General features: G+C 47.0%; 1 protein-coding gene across 1 annotated transcript; it reads left to right on the top strand.

Moving 5' to 3' along the window:
* Positions 1-517: 517 nt before the first annotated feature.
* duox (dual oxidase) lies at positions 518-17,279 on the top strand. Its single transcript, XM_030366170.1, has 34 exons — positions 518-536; positions 1,261-1,344; positions 1,427-1,591; positions 1,845-2,032; positions 2,962-3,160; positions 3,981-4,147; positions 4,291-4,354; positions 4,656-4,752; positions 4,828-4,918; positions 5,107-5,209; positions 5,311-5,483; positions 5,909-6,084; positions 6,211-6,329; positions 6,424-6,561; positions 6,680-6,793; positions 7,276-7,478; positions 7,697-7,882; positions 8,129-8,354; positions 8,465-8,558; positions 8,832-9,007; positions 9,198-9,267; positions 9,355-9,409; positions 9,521-9,558; positions 9,712-9,890; positions 11,004-11,234; positions 11,362-11,461; positions 11,562-11,611; positions 11,725-11,852; positions 12,382-12,535; positions 13,465-13,697; positions 14,181-14,339; positions 14,427-14,582; positions 15,306-15,434; positions 16,877-17,279. The coding sequence occupies exons 1-34, from the start codon at positions 518-520 to the stop codon at positions 16,997-16,999; spliced, it is 4,587 nt and encodes a 1,528-aa protein (XP_030222030.1). The 3' UTR covers positions 17,000-17,279.
* The last annotated feature ends 3,672 nt before the right edge of the window (positions 17,280-20,951 follow it).

Genomic DNA, 20,951 nt, shown 5'->3' with positions numbered 1-20,951 from the left:
CCTGGTTTAGACATAACAGACCCCCTTTGCACTCTCGTAGCTTTTCTCGTAGTAGCTTGTGATACGTTAACATATTAAAGATCTCAACACATGTTATATTTAAGGGGATGTCGTGTATTGTAATCTGCTAATTTGGAGTAAGGTTTTTGGTATACTCGCTGCAATAAATACAAACAAATGTTTGTCCAATGGCACTGAAGCACAGACATGAATACATGCATGCCCACCCACCCACCCACCCACCCATCCACCCACCCACACACACACACACACACACACACACACACACACACACACACACACACACACACACACACAAACACACACACACACACACACACACACACACACACACACACACACACACACACACACACACACACTCTCACACACACACACACAAAAAAAAAATGATATCACTTCATAAAAAAAGGTAATCCAAAAGTTAAAAAGGACAAGAGAAGCGTGCTCACCTGAGAGTGGAGAGGTGTTTGGATCCGAGCGGGAGAGATTGGTAATGGTACAGGGACATATGGGTACACTTCTTATATACTGTCACTTGGGAGGAGGATGCAGTGATCGGAATCCCTTGAGAAGGAGGTGCGAGCCACAGATTACGGCCATTCCTTAATGGGCGACGGACAGGTGTGTTAAGCGCAGAGTGTGTTTATCGTCGCCCCACTCACTTGCTGCTGCCCCTGCAGCGCACTGGAACTTCAGTACGTGCCAGTGTTCTTCTCATCCCCTCCTTTGGATAATATGTAAGTTTCCTACTTCCTATTTCAATTGTTATGATATGATAAAGCAATTTTTATTTAAAATGGGTAATTTCATGTCAACTGTATAGCCCGGATGCATAATTGAAAAACTCAACTCGAAACTATGAAACATTAAATGCAACACGCTTACCTTTGTTCAGCCAAACTGCTTCTTATTAACACATTGTTTTCACTTAAATGCTAAATCAAATGCCTGTAACCCTAGCCAGCCAGCCGCAGTAGTAGGCAGGTCTCCAGACGGCTCTGAGCAGCTCTTAGCTCGACTGCGCTGGAGCGCATCGCTCGCATCAATGGATCTGCGTAAAAGCGCTCAGAGTTCCCCCGTCATGCTCGTTTTTTTAGGCCTACTTGTGATTCAAAGTAAGTGGATGAATGTCATTTGCACGTTATTTTTTATTTAGCAGTGGTCACCACAGGTCCGAGAATATATATATATAAAAAAAAATGTATATATATATAATATTGTTTATTATTTCACCAGTTTGCCAGTCTAAGAACGACTGGGAGGTCCAAAGATGTGACGGCTGGTACAACAATTTAGGATATCCCAACCGCGGAGCCGTCGGTGAGTAACAGAGAGCAGTGTGTACATGCTCCTGCAGCCCTGCCCTAGTCTGTCGTCCTACTCACTGAGGTTTCTGCTAAAGGTTCCCATCTCATGAGGCTCATGCCCGCGCATTACTCGGACGGTGTTGCCCATCCAATCCAGGAGCCGCAGCACCCAAACCCTCGACTCCTCAGCCGCGCTCTGACAGCTGGACCCTCCGGTCTGCCCTCAGCACGCAACCAAACCGTGCTCTCTGTTTTCTTTGGTAAATGTTTTGCCTCATCATCGTACAAAGTCTTAGGATATATATATATATATATATATATATATATATATATATATATATATATATATATATATATATATATATATATATATATATATATATATATATATATATATATATATAAATATATATATATGATCATTATGGACTAGCACCATTCATCTCATTTACACAATCATTCTATTTTACTACGTTGAATTTATTTATTGATTTGCCTTTTTCAACTTTCCAGGTTACCACTTGACGTTCGAGATCTTTGATTCCAGGATGCCTGGATGTCCCCCTGAGTTCATGAACATCGACATTCCAAAGGGCGACCCGGTGTTCGACCCCTCCAGTACCGGAGAGGTCGAGCTTCCCTTCCACAGAGGGCCGTGGGACAAGGACTCTGGCCAGAGTCCAAATAATCCCCGGGTTCAGGTATTTAGAAGCCCTATCGACCAGGGTTATCACTTTAGTTCCCTCCAAACTCCTGCACGACAAGACATGACTAATATCAATATATATAAATATATAAATCAGATGACATGTTGAGAGGTATGTTGTTATATTGCATTCCTTTGGTCAGAAGTGGTAACAATAATAATGAAATATCGATATGACCAAGCAAAACCGTGATTGGCTTAGGGGTCATACAAAACATGAAGCAAACGACTACATGGCTTAAGACTGTGACCCTTCGGACAACACTGTCCGAGGGGTCACACTCTCCAAGGGGGAGCGAAGGGAGACATGACAACGGTATTAGGGAGGAGGGATGGATTAGAAGGCTGATGTGATTACACACCTGGTCCTGAGTATTCAATGTTTGTCTTCACAAAATAATCAATTGCATCATATTTATTGGAGAGATGCTTTTTAACGTGAACATATGTGAGGTGCAATATCCACATGTAATGTGGCTGGTTAACTGAATAGCTAAATGTTCATTATTATGTCGACTAGACATTGTCATTATCACAAAAGCTATTCAAAACCTTTTTACCTACGTTCAATCTTGAGAAATCCAGGAGACGAGAACAAGAGTCTTGGAAGTAATGGACATGTCAGTGGAGTCAATGAAATCCAAATCCCCCGACTCATAAACTCATTTATCTTTACAAAAGGGATTGTTGTCATTTTGCAGCTGTGTTTTTGTGAGGGTTATGATTGTTGTGTTAACATTTTAGCCCATTAAGGTGTACACAACACGAAAACGGTCAGCAGAAAATCACCCGCAGACAGAACCATTGTGTGTCCATAAGTGACAGACGCTACCCTCACATGGACCCACACCTCGCCTCCCAGTACAGCCGTGAGTGGGGTTCCCTGACGTGACTCTGTTGTTCCTGGTCCGCTGGGGGCTGCAGGTGAACCTGGTGACAGCCTGGATTGACGGCAGCTCCATCTACGGGCCCTCCTCCTCTTGGTCTGACACCCTGCGGAGCTTCTCCGGGGGGCTCCTGACCTCGGGCCACCAGTGGAACATGCCCCGGCAGGACGTTCACCTGCGCATGTGGAGCGCCCCGGACCCCTCCACGGGCGACCATGGTCCCGCCGGTCTCTACGGTAACACATCACTTCACTCTAACACATGCAAGCTGGGCCTCTTCCTTTCTGATGCAGCATCGTCAATAAATGAAAGAAAGAAAGAAAGAAAGAAAGAAAGAAAGAAAGAAAGAAAGAAAGAAAGAAAGAAAGAAAGAAAGAAAGAAAGAAAGAAAGAAAGAAAGAAAGAAAGAAAGAAAGAAAGAAAGAAAGAAAGTTTTTGTGGTCCAGGTCTGATAGTTTGGTTTAAGCATCTTTGTTATCGAGTTTATGTTAAAACTCAGATGACAATAAAGACAATTGGCATCCCCTGGGTTACGCTCTCCCATCACGGCGTAGAGCCTACAATGACATGTGTGTGTGTGTTTGTGACGTGTGCTGACTCTCTATTGTGTAAACGGATTGTTAAGCTCACCACAGCAAATCATCGGCGCTCCGACCAGAAGGCCCGCAGCGTAGCCCCACCCAAACCCGTGTTTTGTTGCTCCCGCGTGGTGTGCGTGCGTCTTGTTATTACCCCGGCCTGGGTGGTGGTGGGGCTGGGGATTGTCCTACTGTTGCAACCTTCAGCTCTCAGGCCCCTTTGGAAACAAACATCTGTAATTATCACTCCATTAGTGGTCGGAGGGGGCCCATACCAGTGAAGGGACAAGAACATAACAATGAAACGTACACGTCTTCAGCATAACATCAACGCTTCATCATTACACCATAGCCTCAACATGTCTCTGTAAATGTTAGATCATGTCATAGTATCTGTGTGTTTGTTTCTACCATGCTGCCGAGCCACGTTATCATGTAGATCCAACTGGAAATGTCCCCCCCCTCCTCCTGTGTCCAGAGTTTGGCAATGCCTGGGCCAATGAGAACCTGTTCACAGCCGCTGAGGGGATTATCTGGTTTCGTTACCACAATTACCTGGCCGTCCGGCTGAAAATGGAGCAGCCAGGATGGTCAGATGAAAAGCTGTTCCAGCACGCCAGGAAGACCGTGGTGGCCACACTCCAGGTACGGGGTGAAGTACCTCTTTGTCCATGTGTCAGCGTTGGACGGGAAGGCTAGCTTACATCATGCACTCCCTGGGCCGGTCACTTTGGAGACACTTCAGGTCATCAGCTGTGTGTTTAGTTTCCTCCTTTGTTGCTCCACAGAACATCGCCCTGTATGAGTGGCTCCCGGTGTACCTCGGCAACGGGACTCTTCCGCTGTATCCAGGTGAGCAGAGGGAAAAGGATTCTGTGGACACAAAGGGGGAGGAGGAGCAGGCGATAGACTGCTGACCGCAAGCCTCTATTAGCTCAGCTACCTCTGGCGCTGTTGAACAAATATGTGCCCTGTCAGCAGGCAGGCTCTCTCAAGCTTCTGCTGAGTAAGGCAGAAGGAGATGTAGGCTAAGTGGACCTGGGCCAGGTTTCACGTATATCTCTATATCAGATTACACTCAAATATATGAACCTACCCTGCTTTGATTTTATATGCTTGCACGTCTACATGGTGTGCTTCTCTGTGTGTTAAGGTTATCAGAAGTTTGTTGACCCAGGGATTTCCCCTGAGTTTGAAGTGGCTGCCATCCGCCTTGGCATCACGGCGGTCCCACCTGGCGTCTACATGAGGTACTGGTCGTTAAGGAAGTGTTGTCCTAAAAGAAAGATGGTTTAAACAAAGCCTTCCACTTGGTCACATTGCAGGAACAGAACCTGCCATTTCCGGGAGGTGGTGAATGCTGACGGGAGCCTCTCCCCTGCACTGCGTCTGTGTAACAGCTTCTGGAAGCGTGAGGTACCTTCTCCCATCTTGCCATATTCTTTGGCTGATCAGTAATATGGTTCCCTGTGGGGCGAGGTATGCTCTATATGTATATCATATGTGAGCAGTTCTTTTCAAAGCCTGTATAGAATCAGCATTGTTGACATGCGGTTCGGCTTAAATCGTCCGTTGCTTTATTTCGTCGGCACCGTTTCAACCAGAGTGTGAACATGAGGACCGGTCAGGACGTGGACGACCTTGTCATGGGCATGGCCTCGCAGATCGCAGAGAGGACCGACAATGTGGTCGTGGAAGACCTGAGAGGTACATGATCATAACCCTTCTTGTTCACCAATAGCTGTTCATTATGACACCTGAGGAGTAGAACAACGGTCCCGTCTCTAATCTGATCTCCGCCCTGCCAGACTACATGTATGGTCCCCTTAGGTTCTCCCGCTCGGACCTGGTGGCTCTGACCATCCAGAGGGGGCGGGACTTCGGCATCCCCACCTACAGTGAGGTGAGGCAGGCCCTGGATCTGCCTGCCATCATGACGTTCGGTGAGATCAACCCAGAGCTGAACCGCAGCAACCCCCAGGTAGCCAACCGCTCCACCACTGATCCCAGTGTAACAGTGTAGCCCAGGTAGCCTACCGCTCCACCACTGATCCCAGTGTAACAGTGTAGCCCAGGTAGCCTACTGCTCCACCACTGATCCCAGTGTAACAGTGTAGCCCAGGTAGCCTACTGCTCCACCACTGATCCCAGTGTAACAGTGTAGCCCAGGTAGCCTACTGATCCACCACTGATCCCAGTGTAACAGTGTAGCACAGGGTATTTTCCTGCTGTCATGACTCATATTATTACTTTAGGAGGTCATTGCCTGGGAAACACTGCCACATTCCAACTGTCTTCAACAGTCACTGATCTGCAGAGATGTGTAGCTTAGCAGCTCCTTGTCCAGCCCTTGCATTGGCTAAGCAGTAGATGAGGATGTGCTCCATGCCATTGCTGTGGTTGCAGTTGTTCCAGGATGTTGCAGAGCTGTACGACGGAGACGTCTCCAAACTGGAGCTCTTCCCCGGAGGCCTGCTGGAAGCTCTCCACGGCCCGGGGGCAGTGTTCTCCAGGGTCGTCCTGGATCAGTTTGAGCGCATCCGAAATGGAGACCGCTTCTGGTTCGAGAACAGGCAGAATGGGTAAAAACTCCTTTGTAGCTACAGCCCCTTTATAACAAAGACCAAACAGAAGCCTCAATGTTACTTAAGAGATCTTGTGTCCTCTACAACCATGAAAGTGGCCGACCAGCCTTTGTCTGTCTGCAGTTTGTTCACCCCCAGCGAGATCCAGGCACTCCGCAAGGTGACGTACCATGATGTCCTGGTGGCCGTCACCGGGGCAGAGGCCGGCGACGTGCAGGAACACGTCTTCCTATGGATGGACGGTCAGTCGACTTAATGCTCATTATGCGATAATAACGGTGTATCGTTGAGAACAACAGATGGAAAACGTTCTCTGTGCTCTCTTATCCCACCCAGGTGACCCGTGTGCTCAGCCAGCACAAGTCAATGCTTCAGGGCTTCACCCTTGCACCCCATTCACCACACTCAACTACTTTGACGGGAGCAAAGCTGGTTTCGGCATCTTCGTTGTGTGCTTGTTCCTGTTCCCAGTGGGTCGGTGGTCCTTATATCTTCACAGATCCATTGCATCAACATGAAGTATTGCCATTTGAAAGGCTATCTGTGATGTTCTTAGTGTTCATTGGGGATTATTTTGACTCTATCCCTACAGTGAGCCTTATTGTGGCTTGTATGGTGGCGTATATCCGTAAGGCCAGGTACAAAAGGTTTAAGAAGAGAAGAATGGCAGTGAGGGGAACAGAAGAGCCTGCTTCTGGGATCATGGGTAGGAGACATCGGTCACTGTAAAGCCCCTTCTTTATTTCTTGCTTGCTTTATTTCTTTCTAGCTATCTTTCTCTAATTTTTGCTTTGTTTCTCGCTGACTTTCAGTCTCTTTTTTATCTCCCTTACACTGTAAGTCAAAAGTGACCTACAGATATATGTTTTGTGTATCTATATGTACATATATATATATATATATATATATATATATATATATATATATATATATATATGTATATATACTGTATATATGTAATTTATGTGTAGGTTAGCATTTAGTTGTCGTAAGTTAGCTCAAGGTCACCTCCAGATGGATGCTGGATATTGGGTGAAATTAAACCCTTAATCTTTCAGCTGGGACTCAAACCCCCTGACCACAGCACTATCCTCTTCTTGCAATCTCTGTTCCTGTTTTTTATGCAATGTCCCGCTAGCTGAATAACCTTGGGCCCCCCTCCCTCTCCCCCTCCCTGACCCCTCTCAGCCTACGAGTGGTGCGGTCATAAGAAGCCCCTGCAGTCCGTCAGTGTGGAGGTCAACGAGAAGAGGAGGGTGCAGGTGTTTGACCACGCTGGCTCGGTCCTCCGCAGCCTCAACCTTGGTAGCCAGACCAGCCTGAAGATTCTTCTCTCCAATGACCACCAGCAGAAAGTACTGCTGCTCAAAGTACCCAAAGAGTACGACCTGGTGAGTCCACCCATTGTGATGGCGTTGGTTTATACCTGCAGATATAGGCTGCCCCTAGAAATCAAGGATAGAAATGTAAAAAATCGGTGTTTAAATTTGATCAAAGTGAAGGTGTGTGAGGCATTACAGTGGCTTCATCAGATTCAGATTCATAATGGGTCATTCTGTATCCATTAGCCAATCACAAGCCTGTTGTGTTCCCTCTCCTGCCACACAAGGTGTTGTTCTTTGAAGACGAAAGCAAGCGAGCAGAGCTGGTGAGGCAGCTGAACCCCGAGGCGGAGGGGTCGGGCCAGCATATCGCCGTGACGCAGATGAGAGAGAAGGACATCCTGGGCGAGGCGCTGACCAGGGAACAGCGGGCTCAGATCGTGGAAACATTCATCCGCCATGCGTTCTCCGAGGTAACCAACAGCGCTCACCTGGTCTCATATTCCGACGCAGCGGTAGAACACGTAGCCGCTCCGGTCGTGGTCACGGTGTCAGTGTCAGCGTTTGTTTGAGGTCAGACCTCAGGCTGAGAGAACAGATTGGGGCCTTTACCTTGACCTCAGTGGGTTCTGTGGACAGGCCCGGCTGACGTGGGTGATATCGCTAATGTCAACACAGTGAAATGCGATTTAATCCCTGCCATCTCCGGGCCGCTGCAGGTGCTGGAGATAGAGAAGAGAGACGCGGGGGACATGAGCGGCACGGCCCGCCATAAGACCCGGCAGGTCCTGCAGTGTGAGCTGGCGGCCACCGAGCTGGCCGACGCTCTGGGCCTCAAGCCAGACTCCCTGTTTGTGGACTCCATGTTCACGCTGGCCGATAAAGATGGCAACGGATATCTGTCCTTCCAAGAGTTCCTGGATGTCATCGTTATCTTCATGAAGGGTAAAGCGAATCACATGAGAGGATACACGTGGTCGTGAGACAACGTCCTCCGCCTGGTTTGAGGTGATCTCACTGTGGGACTCGTGTTTGACTGTTATGTGTCTGTCTAGGCTCCCCAGAGGAAAAGTCCAAGCTGATGTTCTCCATGCATGACATCGCTGGCAATGGTTTCTTATCCAAGGAGGACTTCACAAGGATGCTCAGGTGTTTGTGCTGTAGTTGTTGTCGTTGTCTGTGTGGTACCAACAGACTTTCCTGTGCAGGAACAATGTACTACCAGTTGTAAGATCTGTCTCTCTCCCTCTCTCGCTCTCTCTCTCTCTCTCTCTCTCTCTCTCTCTCTCTCTCTCTCTCTCTCTCTCTCTCTCTCTCTCCCTCTCTCTCTCTCTCTCTCTCTCTCTCTCTCTCTCTCTCTCTCTCTCTCTCTCTCTCTCTCTCTCTCTCTCTCTCTCTCTCTCTTCCCCCCCTCCCCTGCAGGTCGTTCATTGAAATCTCCAATGGCGCTCTGTCTAAGAGCCAGGCGGACGAGGGGATACTGGCCATGCTGAAGACGGCTGGCTTCGAAGACAAGGAGCTAATCACCTGGGAGGACTTTCATTTCCTCCTGCGGGACCACGAGAAAGAGCTGCAGTTCTCCGAGCTCAATGTCAAAGGTTTGGAAGGAAACCCGTTCAACTCCAACGTCTTTAGGTGTCACCCTCTCAGTAGGAAGTAGATGAAATGCAGTCGCAGTCGCAGTCGCAATGACGTCAATCCTAATCGGAGAGAGTAACGGAAAGTGTTACTTCTTGCTTCCCCGTTTGAACAAGTCATGTGTGTTGTGTTTTTTTGTTTATCGAGCAGGAATGGAGCAGCAGGGGAAGAAGAGGTTCAGTCGAGAACAACGTGTCTCCTTCATCTGCCCGGCCAACAGGTACTAGGCCACAGGAAAGTAGAGGCTAAAGTAAAGTTACGGCTAAAGTAAAGTAGAGGCCAGAGTAGAGTAAAAGCTAGAGTAAAGTAGAGGCCGAAGTAAAGTAGAGACAAATTCACAATTTTGCATCCAAATGATTGAGGTCATATCTTACAGTGATTACTAAAAATAGTCATTAGCAAAGGACTTGAGATGGTTCCAGGGTACCAAGCATGTCTCTGAAACGTTGTCCACATGTTTCAGCAACAACGAGACGGCGAAACAGGAGCTACGCAGGCGGCAGAGGAAGAAGTGAGTATTTAGATGAGTGACGGCTTCTGCAGCAGTCAATTCCTCCAGTCATTGATCTGAACACATGCTTCGATTATTTAAGGTACATTTTGGTCGCCACATCATGTCAAAGTGAAAGGCCGGGGTACTAAGTCCGTCTCGATGTGTTGTCAGGTCGTCCCTGGCGTCCCCTAAGGTCTACGTGAAGCCGAGGCGAGATCACTATGAGCGAAACCCCATCCAGCAGAAGATCCAGGAGTTCAAGCGCTTTGTGGAGAACTACCGCCGCCACATCGTTTGTTTCCTCGTGGTCTACGGTATCGTGGCCGGTGTGATCATCGAGAGATGCTACCGTGAGTGGACCTGTTAATTGACTATCTCAACCTGTGAGTTCAATACAGTGCGATTAGATGTGATCCATTTTGGGGAGGTCTTTATCCAACGTCTCAGAATACCATGAGTGGACCTGTAGTCTTAGTCAGGGCAGTGGCCCCAAATTGCTCCATGACAGCCCATTTAAAGGTGATATCATGCTTTTTCAACTGTACCCTTTGCTTTAAACTGTTGTATTACTTCTGTATACATTTGTTTACGTTTTAGCATTTTTATGTCTGCTAAGCTAGAAAATTCTAAGCCTCATTCGCGCCCATTGAGAACTGCCCTCAATAAGTGCGTGAAACAGCTTGTTTGCGCTCAAACTTTAATGCCGCCTGCGTAGCTCCTGTCTCGCAGTCTCGTTAGTGCTCAATCATGTGGACAACGTTTCAGAGACATTTTTGGTACCCTGGAACCATCTCAAGTCCTCTGCTAATGACTATTTTTAGCATCACTGTAAGATATGACCTCATTCATTTGGATGCAAAAATGTGAATTTCTCTACGCGTTGCACCACTTGCTTGAGGCTTAAGAAATAAATTTCACACGAGTGTGAATCGGAGCACTGGACTTCACCATAGCCTTTACTTTACTCAGTGCCTCTACTTTACTTCAGCCTCTACTTTACTTTAGCCTGTACTTTACTCTGGCCTCTACTTTACTTTAGCCTCTACTTTACATTAGCCTCTAATTCACTTCCGGAAAAGTGTGACGTCAACCTGCAGTGGTCGCTGCTGAAGTCCTGCATCCTGACTACCTGCTTCTCGGGTGTTTGCAGACACATACGAAAAGCGTTCAACCAATCGTAATATAGTGGGCGTGCTGACCAATCACAGCACACTGGGCTACGGGAGGGGGACCTTAAAGAAACATGATACAAATCAGAACGTTTTTGAAAGACGCAGAAATTGGTTTTGCAGAAATTAACGGTTTGAGAGTAATAAGGAGTATTTCTAACCTACAGGCATGTAACCCTATTCTAGTAGTACCCCTAAATGCAATTATGAACTCATTAAAAACCATGACAGGGTATCTTTAACCTTGAGCTGTCCTCGGCCCACTCCTATGTGCCCCCGCCCCGCGGCGTCTAGACTACGCTCTGCAGGCCGACGCGTCTGGTGTCCCGGAGACCTCGATGGTGGGGATCATCGTGTCGCGGGGCTCCGCCGCCGCCATATCCTTCCTGTTCCCCTACATGCTGCTCACCGTGTGCCGCAACCTCATCACACTGCTGCGGGAGACCTTCCTCAATCGCTACATCCCCTTCGACGCCGCCATCGACTTCCACCGCTTCATGGCCATGATAGCCATCCTGATGGCAGGTAGTGGATCACTCCGCTGCCACGCCGGCAGCTTTAATTAGAACATGGCGAGATGGGCTCCGGTGGTCCGACCTTGCGCCGCTTGTGTTGTCATAACCTAACCTTGTCTCCTCCTCCTCCATCATAGTTATTCACAGCCTGGGTCACGTGGTCAACCTCTACATCTTCTCCATCAGTGACCTCAACATCCTCGCCTGCCTCTTCCCCAAGGTGTTGCCCAACAATGGGTAATTGGAAATAATACATATATATATTATATATCTGTACGTCCCTGCAAATATATAATGAGCATTTAGCGAGTCAACCATTTATTTTCTTTCTTCTCAGATCTGAACTTCCGCTAAAGTGGTACTACTGGTTCTTTCAAACGGTGCCAGGTAATGTGTGAAGAGTGAAGAGTGAAGCTGGCTTCACAGTAGAACTACAACCCCCATAGGGCCTGTGGTTGGTTGTAGTTCTGCTTTATGACCATCTTGCACCTTTGTTTCAGGCATGACTGGCGTCCTGCTGCTCTTCGTGCTGGCCTTCATGTACGTGTTCGCCTCCCATGTCTTCCGTCGCATAAGCTTCCGTGGATTCTGGATCACACATTACCTCTACGTTGTGGTGTACATTCTTGTAAGTAGATGTCCCCCGGGCATTAAGCTCAAATACCAGAAGACCAAATGTACCATATTCATTTCAGATGGGAAGTTAACAGCAGCAGAAATACGGGACAGGAATAAGTACATCAAAAATAAAATAAATACCATTTGTAAATATGAATATACAAAAGGAAACCTATATAGCCTACTTGAAATTACCATGTCAAAGGACGATGCCAGACTCCACCTAGGGGACTTTTATAGGACTCCTCCAGACGAGGACGCAGCGTGGAGGGGATCGTACTACACTTTATTGGAAGGTTTACAGATGATGATGTATGGCCTGGTGCTCCCTGTTGCCATGCAGGAGACCTCTTCCTCAGTGTGGGTTGAGATGGCGGGTTTAACCTGTGCACACTGATGGGTCAATGCACAAATGGTGTGCAGCCTCGCCTAGCCCCAGAGCCCAATCTGACTCGGCCAGTGGGGACGCTGAAACCGGCCATCCTCCACACACTCTCCCCCATTGACATTTGGCCTTGTGGTTCTGTGCTCCCCACCAGACGGTGGTCCACGGCAGCTTTGCCCTGCTACAATCACCCCGCTTCTACATCTATCTGATCCCCCCGGCACTCATCTTCCTCCTGGACAAGCTGATCAGCCTGAGCAGGAAGAAGGTGGAGATCCCCGTCCTCAGGGCGGAGCTGCTGCCCTCAGGTGAGGTCTAGGTCAGGTGAGGGCTAGGTCAGGTGACCTCTACGTCAGGTGAGGTCAGGTGAGGTCAGCTGAGGTCTAGGTCAGGGGAGGTGTAGGTCAGGTGAGGTGTACGTCAGGTGAGGTCTACGTAAGTTGAGGTCAGGTGAGGTGATGTCTAGGTCAGGTGAGGTCTACGTCAGGTGGTCAGCTGAGGTCTAGGTCAGAGGAGGTGTAGGTCAGGTGAGGTGTACGTCAGGTGAGGTCTACGTCAGGTGAGGTCAGGTGAGGTGAGGTCTACGTCAGATGAGGTCAGGTGAGGTGAGGTCTAGGTCAGGGGAGGTGTAGGTCAGGTGAGGTGTACGTCAGGTGAGGTCTACGTCAGGTGAGGTCAGGTGAGGTGAGGTCTAGGTCAGGTGAGGTCTACGTCAGGTGGTCAGCTGAGGTCTAGGTCAGGGGAGGTGTAGGTCAGGTGAGGTGTACGTCAGGTGAGGTCTACGTCAGGTGAGGTCAGGTGAGTTGAGGTCTATGTCAGGTGAGGTCAGGTGAGGTCTAGGTCAGGTGAGGTCTACGTCAGGTGAGGTCAGCTGAGGTCAAGATCAGTTGAGGTGAAGGTGAGCAGAGGTCTAGGTCAGGCGAGGTCTAGGTCAGGTGAGGTCTACGTCAGGGGAGGTCTACGTCGCTGCCCTGTCTCCTAACAGGATGACTTTCTTCTTAGAATCGGTCCAAAACCAGTTTCTATATGTCTGGTTTGAGCATAGACGCTGTGTTGTAGCTCAGGTTCTCCAGAGTGAGAATGTTGCGCAACAGGAAGATGAGGCCAGAGAGTGTGAGGAGAAGGAAGAAACATACTTCTAATTACACATTTAGGTCTCAGCATGTGTCCCAATCTTTTATTAGAGAATGATTAGAGTATTACCTTCCATCCCTCCTTCTGCGCTGCCGCCCTGCAGGGGTCACCCACCTGGAGTTCAAGCGGCCCCAGGGCTTTGTGTACCGCTCGGGCCAGTGGGTCCGCATCGCCTGCCTGATGCTGGGCACCGACGAGTACCACCCCTTCACCCTGACCTCGGCCCCCCACGAGGAGAACCTCAGCCTGCACATCCGCGCCGTGGGGCCCTGGACCAGCCACCTGCGGGAGCTCTACACGGAGGACCGCCTGGTGGAGCTGGGCTTTCACCCCAAGGTGCCCTGCGCCTCCCCTGACCCTCAGCTAGCCTTGGGCTAGCTTGCTAGCCTGACGGTGTCCGGCCCCAGCCCACGTGACATGTGGCCACATCGGGCCCTCGCAAAGTACTGTGGTGGAATTTCTGAGCCCAAAATAGACCCGAGTTCTATTTGAAGAGATGATACAGCTACGTTGCTACGTTGCTTCGTGCTTCGTGATCTGTGCTGTGTGCTAGGTGCTTTGTGCTTTGTGTTTTGTGTACCTTTGGGCTAGACAATGACTTTAGGTCCTTTTTAGATATTTTTGGCTCGAGTAGAATAATGAGAAGGTAGGGGTTAGGCGTCTCACTCCAAGGTTGCCTGTGGATATTGGGTTTCAAACCCCTGACTGTTGGGCTGAAACCCTCCTAAGCAGAAGCCTCCCCTTTGATATCTTGGTCTGGTAGCATGGTTTGTTTCATATAATTATGATGGTTAATCTAATCTCTCTGTCTGTGGGCAGCTCTACCTGGACGGGCCCTTTGGGGAGGGCCACCAGGAGTGGATCGACTTCGATGTGTCTGTCCTGGTGGGCGGGGGCATCGGGGTCACCCCGTTCGCCTCCATCCTGAAGGACCTGGTGGTCAAGTCCTCCAACAAGGCCAAGATCCAGTGTAAAAAGGTACATCCACTCAAGTTACCACACAGAGATATTCCACCAAAGCATCCCAGATGTTCGGAACAGGTCTAATGTTTCTTTCTTATGAAGGTTTACTTCATCTGGGTGACGCGGACCCAGCGGCAGTTTGAGTGGGTGTCTGACATCGTACGCGAGGTGGAGGAGATGGACACCCTGGAGTTGGTGTCGGTCCACATCTACATCACCCAGCTGGCCCAGAAGTTTGACCTGCGCACCACCATGCTGGTAACTCAGCCTGATTGATCTCTTTTTCATTGCATTCAATGTGTGACAATTGTAAAGGTTATGTACAGAGGCACAGGGGAAAGATGTACTGCTGTTACTACAAAACTACAAATGTGTTCTGCACCAGTTTTGCAGGGCCTATTAATTAATTTTATCTAATAATTCTTATGGTTGTGTTTCTCATCAAAATAAGACGGGATGGCTGACATTACAGCAAAGGGTGTGACATCAGAAAGTATAGGACAGTAGTATCTTTAAAAATAGAAAAAACCCAAGAATAAAGCTATAGAAAAACAGAATAAAGCTAAATGCAAATGGGGGTATTCCAATATTTACATCATCTCAGACTACTCGGGCTCTAGGCCGTCCTCTATTGCAGATCAGTCCCCTGAATCAAGACAGGAACGTTCTAACATTAAGACACCATTGTTAATATCAACATTTTTAGCCCATGCATTTATATTGCTCAAAAGGGGCGTGGTTAAGCGGCAGCTGCAGTCTTTTGGTAACAGGCCATGACACAGCTGAGCCTCTGTCAACAAAGATCTTTATCTATTAAAAATGTGTGTGTGTGTGTGTGTGTGTGTGTGTGTGTGTGTGTGTGTGTGTGTGTGTGTGTGTGTGTGTGTGTGTGTGTGCGTGCGTGCGTGCGTGCGTGCGTGCGTGCGTGCGTGCGTGCGTGCGTGCGTGCGTGTGTGTGTGTGTGTGTGTGTGTGTGTGCAGTATGTGACCGAGCGCCACTTCCAGAAGGTGTGGAACCGGAGTCTGTTCACAGGCCTGCGCTCCATCACCCACTTCGGCCGCCCGCCCTTTGTGGCGTTTTTGAGCTCCTTGCAAGAGGTGCACCCAGAGGTGGGTCCCCCCACACATCCCCTCGATGGGCTGGTCCAGCAGATGGTGGTAATGTAGCAGTTATGAACGCCCATAGAACTCAATAGAAGAAGAAGATGATGAGGCCCCAACTTCTGAGTGGACTGGAAGCTTCTCCTTTATGTAGGAATGTGTCCAGTGAACTGCCATTCTGGAAAAAGGGAGCTTGTTTGCAACAAAAATAAGCTGTATTGATAAAAAAATGTTTTTGCCGTGGTCACTATTAGCAATGAATGCCCTGTGGATCGGTTTTGGTGAAAAAAATGCTCTGGTGCTCCTGTTTCCCGCTGTTCTAGTGTGTTGGAGGAGGTGGCCGGGGAGAAACGACGTGCAAATGTCTCGCCTCTGATTGACTAACAGGATTGTCCGTCACAGTTATAAAACAATTACACTTCCAGAGTTACTCAGGGAGATGGAGAAGGAGAAGGAGAGAGAGAGAGAGAGAGAGAGAGAGAGAGAGAGAGAGAGAGAGAGAGAGAGAGAGAGAGAGAGAGAGAGAGAGAGAGAGAGAGAGAGAGAGAGAGAGAGAGAGCGCTCGGCCAAGAAATAAGAGTCGAGGTAGAAATGGTTGGATACGACATTCATTCACCGTGACCACGGCCCTGGCACTCCCACGACTCCAGTCGCATCGCGTCACCGTGAGCCAGGGGCGCCGCTAGGGATTTTGGGCCACATGAAAAGAATAGTATAATAATTTCTGTATTATAATTTCATCATCATTAGGGGCCTCTCTGGGCCCCCCTCCATCATGGGCCCCTAGAATCTGTCTCCTTTACCCCCCCTTTTCGGCGCCCCTGCCGTGAGCACACCGTGGCCGCGGCCCGGGCACTAGTGCCACTCCTGGCCGGATCGACTCCCGGTCGGATCTTCTCCCGGCCGGATCGACTCCCGGCCAGATAGACTCCCGCGGTGCCCCGGTCTTCCCGTGGGCCGTCGCAAGCCAAGGTGGGCGAGGCCATCTATTTACTTTAATTTGCTAATGCAGGCAATCGAGGTAGAATAACATTTTTACGTTCAGAATGGATATTGGTATTTCAAAAGAAACAAGATTAAACGATTTCTCGGGGAATGACAACTTTAAGATAAACTGTTGCGATTCGATTTCATCATCAGACTCCGCTGAAGACGAAGTGGTGAAAGACTCTAACATCAGACTGTGCCTCTCAATGTAACTGGTTTTATTCACAGCACAGTTAAAAAAAATTAATGATCGCACGCTGGTTGGTCCTTTTTTGGGCTGGTCGAAATCATTTGAAAAACACACATTTTATACATAGAAGGACTGCTGCCATCTGCCTAAAGGGTTAGGCCTATCAAAGCGATAGATTGAAACCTTTCTCCCCACCACCTTAGCCACTGTATGGTCAGGGACGTGTGCTCATAAGACATCTCACTATGTCTTCTTTTATTGGGTGTTTTTTCAGGTTCATAAAATGGGCGTGTTCAGCTGTGGACCTCCGGGACTGACCAAGAACGTGGAAAAGGCCTGCCAGCAGATGAACAAGAAGGACCAGGCCCACTTTGTCCATCACTACGAGAATTTCTAACCCCAGCGCCTGGCTCACCAGAGAGTCGGATATGGAGAGAGGGAGTCCAAGTTAGAGTAGAAACAAATGCAGTGTTTACAATGGAAGATAAGCTGATGTTCAAGATTCTGGGTTTGCAAGTTGAAATTCCCATTATTTCTCAAAGCTTTACGTCGCTTTCTCAGTGCCTTATCCACATTGATCTGTAATGTACATCTTTCATATAACTATTTTCTGGAATTTTAACATAGTGGTGTGCTGTTTAAACCACGGAAATAAGAGCGACTAAATAAAGTGCCTTTTACATGAACTGAAATGAGTTGGAGGAGTTTGTACTGTAACTGAATGGGCATGTTCTATAACTCTTGGTTATAAAGCTACAAGGAGTTTAATGATATGTTCTATAATATATAAGTAAGATACTATAATATACAAGTTAAATGTATATATATATATTTATATATATATTTATATGTATATATATATATATATATATATATATATATATATTTATATTCAGACAAAATACATACTGTATAATGGTATGCAGGTTTTGGTGACTGGCCCAATTGGCATTCGAACCAGACCAAACATTTGTTTTTCCATCGTTCATACTTCATTTATCATTTTAAAAATAAAGTAAATAGATAAAAGATTGCAATAGATAGCATGGTTTTCCTTTATTTAACGTTATTCATTCTCTTATCTGCACCTCCCTCACATGTTTAATATTTGAACGTGTTATTGCCTATTCGCAATAAGCCGATAAGGCCGACCAGGCTCGAAGCAGGTCAAACCTCTTTCTAGCCCTTTTATAGCCCTTTTCCTAGGGAGGCATTTTGATACATCACTGCAGGGAAAAACACAGGTGTAATTCATCAGCTTCATTATGGCCTTGTTCAATTTAGGGGGCCCAAGGCCCTGATATTGATCATGCTGGCTCACTGGGTGATTCATTTCTCCAGTGTTGACCCTGCTTTGACAGGCTGCAGTGAAAAGTCCCTCACAGATACAGGGCCAAGCCCTTCTCAGCCTAATATAAGACACCCGTGACTAGGGGCTGTAATCACAGGCTACCTCACAATATGATACGCGATACATGGCCCGTGATACCGATATTATCACGATAGAGCAATTCTGCAATAACCAATATATACAAAATGACTGTGAAGTACTGGATTATTCATGGTCCAAACTGAGTTTTTCAGTTAATCATCTTTGGTTAGTTAACTTCCGTCCAAGTTTCTTGAACGGAAGCAATAGGGGTCCAATGGGAATATAATGAGAGTCAAACATTTTTGGTCAACATCATTTAAGTTTAAGACCAAACAGAATAGTAAAGGGAAAAAAAATGAAGTTATATAAGCTTATGAGTTTATATGACTTGGGTGGCTGGTTCGATCCCGACCGGGAGGCAAAAATGTGTGTGGGGCGGGGGAGTAGTTCTGCAGCCCTCTACTGTCCCTTGAGCAAGGCCCCTGAAACCCCCAGCTGCTCCCCGGGTGCTGCACTTCGGCTGCCCCCTGCTCCCGGGATGCCGTGTACCCATGTGTGTCGACCTCTGACAAGGTCACTCCTCTGCATGGGTTCATGGGAATTTCCCCCAAAAAAGGGACAATAAAGGATAACTTTACTTTACTTGATCTACTTATTCGTTTTATGAGAAACACCTGTGTTTGTCGAACACATGAAAAGGGTATTTGCCATGACATGCTATTCTATTCATTATGATTACTCCTAACTTAATCGCCCTTGCTGCATACTGATGCATAGATAAGTAGAGGAAAATATGACAACATACAAGACCAGAGAATCATTAGTTTGTGTTCAGTTTGGCCGATCTAAATGTCAAAGTAAGGCAAATAGATAAACAGCTCAGAGAAAGAAGACTCAATCTCTCAATGAAAGCTCTGGACTTCACACATTCTAATAGACACAACATGCATTTTACAAGCTTTGTTTACCCATTTTAGTTGTTGGAACAAATGTGGTCCATTGGTCTGCTTAGACTCTCGCCACAAAAAAAACAATTTGACTTAAAGAAGCATGCAGCATTTACCCAGGAATGGTTCCTGCATCTCTTACCAAAAGGAAATAATTTAGTGACCAGTATTGTAACGTGTAAATACGTCTCATTATCTTCAACAGATTGTGCTCATTGTAATGTTATCGATGCTACAATCCAAATAAATTCCCCCTTAATCGAGTTTCATTGAAATTAAATCTTATCTAGTCCAATTATTTTCCTTGTATATTTGTCCAGGTTGTCTGCAAACAACCAACTTACCCCATGAGGAAATAATATAGACACCCACTGCCCTGTTTCAGTAAGCCTTGCATGCTTGCTTTGGTATGATAAGGTATTTCCAAAGTATTACTGAACACTTTACCTATCGCTTGTATTTGTCTAGGGCTGTGTTCTGGCACGCAGGCTGATAGACCAAGCCAAACATTTGCTAACACGACCATGGGTAATCCTACAAGAAGTGAGACCTATTTGTCCATTCTGAAATTATGAGAATCTTTTTTTGAGCAAGCTATTGACTAAGCAGAATGTAACTCTCCTGGGGACGAAGGAAATATGTCTTTAGGTGAACCCGTGAAATGTGCACCTATTTACCTGGTTGATATTGAGGAAAATTCACACATAAGACAGATTGATAGTAAAGGAGGCAGTGTAAGGCAGACTCTTTTAAAAGCCAGTATAAATAAAGTAAGTAATTTAATTATGATAACACTGATAGCAGGAGATCCAAGGAATGAAGCTGTAGGCTACATTCACATAATATCCAAAATAACAAGAATAACTTCTTTCATAAACAGCTTTGTAGTGAGCTATTATGGTGGTCAGGTAAAAGGGAATTGTGCGGATTGTATCCAAATGTCACACAAGGATATACATAGAATAATATATTAGTTGTGTGTGTGTGTGTGTGTGTGTGTGTGTGTGTGTGTGTGCGTGTGTGTATGTGTGTGCGTGTGTGTGTGTGTGTGTGTGTGTGTGTGTGTGTGTGTGTGTGTGTGTGTGTGTGTGTGTGTGTGTGTGTGTGTGTGTGTGTGTGTGTGTGTGTATATGTTTTTCTTGCCCTTGTGCTGGCTTGGGTAAAGGGGTGTGTGTTTGTGTTTGTGTTTGTGTGTGTGTGTGTCTGTGTGTGTGTGCGTGTGTGTGTGTGTGTGTGTGTGTGTGTGTGTGTGTGTGTGTGTGTGTGTGTGTGTGTGTGTGTGTTGGTGTGTGTGTGTCTGTGTCGGCGTCGGTGTACACATTTGCTATTCTTCAGCTTGCTATTTCTCGATATCAAACTGCACCCTCTTCTGGTAAAAAGCCAAAATGCCTCAATGCAACATTAAGGAATGATACAAAATGAGTAGACACGTACAGTATTATACATTACCGTAGTTATTTCAATATTACTCTGTCCAGTAAACTGTATGTTGCTAATGACTCACTGCCTTTGCTTTTCCTATTTTTCTCTGTTCCCCTCAACCACGCTGATTGTGAATATATTTATATTTCCGCCATTTAAATATCGCTCCTTGTTTAAAGCCTTAGCCGTGATATGCTACATGCCTTACTCAAGGATGAGCTTTAATAAGTAGAGGGAGGACCATATCTGTCCTGTCGGCTTTACCTATTGGGTGACCTCCTCTGGGTATTGTGGTCAGAGGTCGCTCCGCTAGTATTTAGTGATTAACTGCCACATGCACCGCTGTCTGTGCGGTGTTGGTGCATCTGAAGTGGCGGTTTGATAAAGCGTTTCAAGTGATTTACTTTCCTCCAAATCGAATAAATCTGAACCAGCTAACTATACCCAAATGCATGTTTGGATGTTGGGGCTGCCGGATTATGCACAGAATGATTATCTTCAGAGGATTGTAATGTCATGAAAACAGACATATGTCTGTGAATTCATTAAGCAGCGTGTATTAGCCAACCTGGCAGCCTGGCTAATCTTCTTAGTGTCTGTAAGTAGCC

This window comes from Gadus morhua, chromosome 9, assembly GCF_902167405.1.
Source record: "Gadus morhua chromosome 9, gadMor3.0, whole genome shotgun sequence".
Lineage (NCBI taxonomy): Eukaryota > Metazoa > Chordata > Actinopteri > Gadiformes > Gadidae > Gadus > Gadus morhua.
Note: the sequence above shows the minus strand (reverse complement) of the source record. Positions and strands in the feature narration are given on the sequence as shown.